The 4,662-nt window shown below is 51.3% G+C and overlaps 1 protein-coding gene across 1 annotated transcript in view; it reads right to left on the bottom strand.

The window, feature by feature from the left end:
- Positions 1-1,040: 1,040 nt before the first annotated feature.
- FBXO36 (F-box protein 36) overlaps positions 1,041-4,662 on the bottom strand; it is a 79,395-nt gene continuing 75,773 nt past the window's right edge. The window contains exon 4 of the mRNA XM_038574087.1: positions 1,041-1,533. Within this exon, the coding sequence (XP_038430015.1) occupies positions 1,520-1,533 (14 nt within the window). The 3' untranslated portion in view covers positions 1,041-1,519. The remainder of the gene's footprint in view (positions 1,534-4,662) is intronic.

Genomic DNA, 4,662 nt, shown 5'->3' with positions numbered 1-4,662 from the left:
GAAAGAAAGAAAGAAAGAAAGAAAGAAAGAAAAAGAACCTGCCACTTAAGCCGTGGCTAGAGCCCTTCAGAAGGATTTCAGTGGAGGGAACAGACCATGCAGGAGGCCTTGAGGCATCACAGGAAATTCCTCTGCCCTAGCAGGTGGGGCATCTATTATTTCTTCCAGGCACTAAAGTGCAGGTGGCGGGAGGGAAAAAGAAATGGTAACAGTTAATAAGGGGATGGGCGGCTGACAGCTACCTTTTTCTGTAGCCTAAAAGGAGTCATCAGATTATTTGCTGCCTTGAGTGTCATTGTCTGGGGTCCTTCATCCTCGGGAGAGCACAGTAAGAAAACAGTTTATAAATCACCCATCTCAGGGAAGTAGAGCTTCCTCCCCCTAAAACTGTACTGTTTTTAACCCCTTTTCCAAGTTAACAGACTACAAATTGTACTTAGGTTTTTCACTCGGTCACCCACAGCTTTTGATCTTAAAATCCCTGGTTAAACCTTAAAAATCCCTGGTAGCTGGGGACCCCTGGGTGGCTCAGAGGTTGAGTGTCTGCCTTTGGCCCAGGGCCTGATCCCAGATTCCCGGGACCGAGTCCCACTTCGGGGTCCCTACATGGGGCCTGCTTCTCCCTCTGCCTGTGTCTCTGCCTCTCTCTGTGTGTCTCTCATGGATAAATACACAAAATCTTTTAAAAAAATAAGAAAATAAAAGTGGTAGCTGTCCCTAGTCCTTGGGGTGGGGAGGGGTGGGCAGCGTCCCTATAAGGAGAGTTGATAGATTTATCCGACAAGGCGGGGCCCTGGGAGAGAGGCTGTGCGAGCAGGAGGTGGACTTCGCTCCAGTCTCGCCGCGTGGCCGGATCAGAGGTTGTCCACAGGGATGGCAGCTGGCACCGGAGCCCACGGGACAGGGATGCAGGGAAGAGAGCTGGGAAGGCGGCTGGGCCCACCCGACTGGCTCACCGCTTCCTGGGGTGGGGGGTGGGAAGGGGCGGCGGGGGGGGGGGGGGGGTGCACTTCAGAGATCCTTTCCAGTGCCTCGAGAAAACCAGGTAGTGAAAAGCTGCTAATGATCATTTATTGTCGCCCTCTGTCCAGCAGAAGCCCCTTTCCGCAGGCGGGTGGGTGTCCCAGGCTTCCTGCCGCCCAGCCCTCTGCTGGGGCCAGGGATCTGACCCCCACTCCGGGGGTGGGATGGGATGGGGGGGCCGGGGTTCAGGCAAGGCCCAGTGGGGTTTTGCTGCACCTGTGTGCAAACCCTGTAGGCTTTTCCGATGGGGGGAGGAGAGTTGGACACAGAAGAAAAAACACAGCCTGGCGCCAAGCCCCCTGCGGGCAGGAACACGCGTCCCTACAGCTGGCTGTTCCTGTGGCTTCCTTGGCCCTGCCTCCTCTTGCGGAGCCGCCGCTGCAGCTGCAGCTTGTTGGTGAAGAACATCTGCCTCCAGCCCATGTCCTCGGCCAGGGCCCTCATGTCCGGGGTGACGGTGTCGCAGGCCGACAGCACGATCTTCTCCCACAGTTTGTCACACGTGCACAGCTGCGGGGGGACCGTGAGACGCGGGTGAGGGCAAGGCCATCTACCCCCGAGCCCCTACCAGTCCCTGCTGCCCCGGAGAAACCAGGTGCGTCCTGCCCCCTCCCCTGCCTCGTGGGGGAAAGGCAGGTGCCCCGGGCCTGAGGGACCCGCAGGACGTCATTCATGCATTAAACCAAGTCCCCAACTGGTTTAAGATGAAAAATGCAAGACAGCTCTACATGGTACATACGCAACACGCGGCTGCTGATTTACATACACGACATCATACTATCCATTTCCAATTAACCACGGAACAGAGGCTATCACGGTGTGTCCATGGGCCTTCCACCCAGTGCGGCAGTCGCTGACACCTGCTAAGCTGGCCTCCCATTTTATTTTATTATTATTATTATTATTTTTAGATTGTATGTATCTATTGGAGAGAGAGGAAATAGAATACGAGCAGGGGGAGAGGCAGAGGGAGAAGCAGGCTCCCCTGTTCCATGCAGGAAGCCTGATGTGAGGCTCGATTGCAGGACCCCAAGATCATGACCTAAGCTGAAGGCAGGTGCTTAACCCACTGAGCCACCCAGGTGCCCCTATTATTATTATTATTTTTTTTTTTAAGGAGGCTCCACGCAGGTCTTGAACTCAAAACCCAGAGATCAAGACCTGGGCTGAGAGCAGCCCAGGTGGCTCAGCGGTTTAGCGCCACCTTCAGCCCAGGGCCTGATCTTGGAGACCCAGGATCCAGTCCCACATCGGGCACCCTGCATGGAGCCTGCTTCTCCCTCTGCCTGTGTCTCTGCCTCTCTCTGTGTGTCTCTCATGAATAAATGAAATATTAAAAAAAAAAAAAAAAGACCTGGACTGAGAGCAAGTGACTTAACCCACTGTGCCACCCAGGGGCCTCTTTTCTCCGCTGTTAGCCCTCCCTGAAGCCATTTCTCCGTGGGCTGGTCCAGCTGACAGCTTAGTTCACTGCAGGCTGCTTAGTGGCAAGCGGCATCAAAAGGCACAAGTGGCCCTCAAACAAGCAACCAGCACATCTGACCTGCACCCATTCCTGCTGCCAGGGCCCCGTCCGCAGGTTTTGCTCCGAGCCCTATGCACAGGTGATGTCACCATGCACCAGAGTGGCCTCCACGATTCTGTGTATGCGATGGGCCCATCCGGCACATGGCAACGTGGGCCGTGCTCTGGGGGTAAAGTTCTCTGAGATGTTCCTCTGCGGTCTGGGGCTTTAACTGGAGGCCATGAAGTTAAGGACTGATAAGAGCCCTCTGACCCCAGGTCTGCACCAGGCCTGTTTGCCCTCCCTCCCAGTTCAAAGTTGCCACAGGTCGGCTTCCATTTACTCAGGGCTTTCTGGTAGGACATTTCCAGTTGGCACCATTATTTATAGCACCTACCCTCATCTACTGAACCCTTTCAGGGTGCAGATTTCCTGACCCCTTACACAACATGTCCCCAAATCCTTCCTGAAGGTAAATCTTCCGTTGTATTTATTTAGTATCACTAACCTCGGCATTCACCATGGCTTTTTGGCATATGCAATGGGAGCATTTAAAGGTGCTTGGGAAAAAAAAAAAATAAATAAATTTAAAAATAAAGTAAATAAATAAATAAAGGTGCTTGGAGGGGCGTCTGGGTGGCTCAGTCAGATAAGTGTCCTGCTTCTCTCTCTCCCTCTGCTGCTCCTCCTGCTTGTGCTCTCTCAGTCTCTCTCTTGCTCTCTCTCTCTCTCAAATAAATAAGTAAATAAATAAAATCTTTAAAAACAAAGAAGAGGGTGCTTGAATATTTGGGGTTCCTGGGTAGCTGAGTCGGTCAGGCACCTGACTCTTGATTTCAGATCAGGTCATGATCTCAGGGTCCTGGGATCGAGCCCCATGATGGGCTCTGTGCTCAGTAGGGAGCCTGCTGGAGATTTTCTCTCTCTCTCACCCTCTGCCCCTCCCCCCACCCACTTGTGCTTATTCTCTCTAAAATAAATAAATAAATCTTAAAAAAAAAAAGTGGCATGGATATTTGGTGTTACACAGAAGTAAGTCCAGGATATAAAATGTGCTCTATAAAGGGTTCCCCGTGGGCCTCGGTGACACACACTCCCTGGTTCCATCCTTCCTGTGCCAGTTGTGTGCTCTGGGAAGCTAATCACCAACTCGATTTCTTTCTTTCTTTCTTTCTTTCTTTCTTTCTTTCTTTCTTTCTTTCTTTCTTTCTTTCTTTCTTTCTGATTTATTTATTTGAGAGAGAGAGAGCATGAGCAGGAGGGCAGAGGGAAAGGGAGAGAGAGAGCCTCAAGCAGACTCCCTGCTGAGCAGAGAGCCCCACTCAAGGCTCAATCTCATGACCCTGAGATCAGGACCTGAGCGAAACCAAGAGTCGGTCCACTTAACTGACTGTGCCACGCAGACGCCCCCTATTTCCCTTTTCATCAGTTTCATTCAGCGGTCATTATTCATGAAAATCCAGAATTGGAAAGACCTAAGCGTGGTGGGCAAGCCATAAGGAGCTCAGAGTTCCTATAAAGCAGTAGTGCAGGCTACACTGGCCTGCTCATCCCTTCTGCTCAAGCCCCTCCCAGACATGCCCCTGCTGAAAGAACCCCCACAGGGACTTCTCATAAAGAGGCAAAGAGAGATGGCTGGGTGGTTCAGCGGTTGAGCATCTGCCCTTGGCTCGGGTCATGATCCCAGGATCCTGGGATCAAGTCTCACATCGGGCTCCCTGTATGGAGCCTGCTTCTCCCTCTGCCTAGGTTACTGACTCTCTCTGTGGGTCTCTCATGAATAAATAAATAAAATCTTTAAAAATCTTAAAAAAAAAAAAAGGAGGCTAAGAAAAGCAAGAAGCCTGTGGACCCCTCAAAGATCAATAACTTATGGAGCATACGTTAAGGGCAAGAAATTTTGTGTTCATTGCCTTATTTATTTATGTCTATTTATTTCATGAATTATTTACTGCCGTAAAATAATCTGAAGCAATCTCCTATGGGATACAATGATGGCAAGTAGGGCACTCAGTCTGTTTACACACAATGTTGCTGAAGAACTCTGGATGCAAGGAAGGCAGATCCTGTCTAGAATAGGCCACGATCCAGGGAGGACAAATCTCTGCTTCCTCCATCACTGAGGGTCCCAGAGA

The sequence above is a fragment of the Canis lupus genome, chromosome 25 (assembly GCF_011100685.1).
Source record: "Canis lupus familiaris isolate Mischka breed German Shepherd chromosome 25, alternate assembly UU_Cfam_GSD_1.0, whole genome shotgun sequence".
NCBI classification, from domain to species: domain Eukaryota; kingdom Metazoa; phylum Chordata; class Mammalia; order Carnivora; family Canidae; genus Canis; species Canis lupus.
Note: the sequence above shows the minus strand (reverse complement) of the source record. Positions and strands in the feature narration are given on the sequence as shown.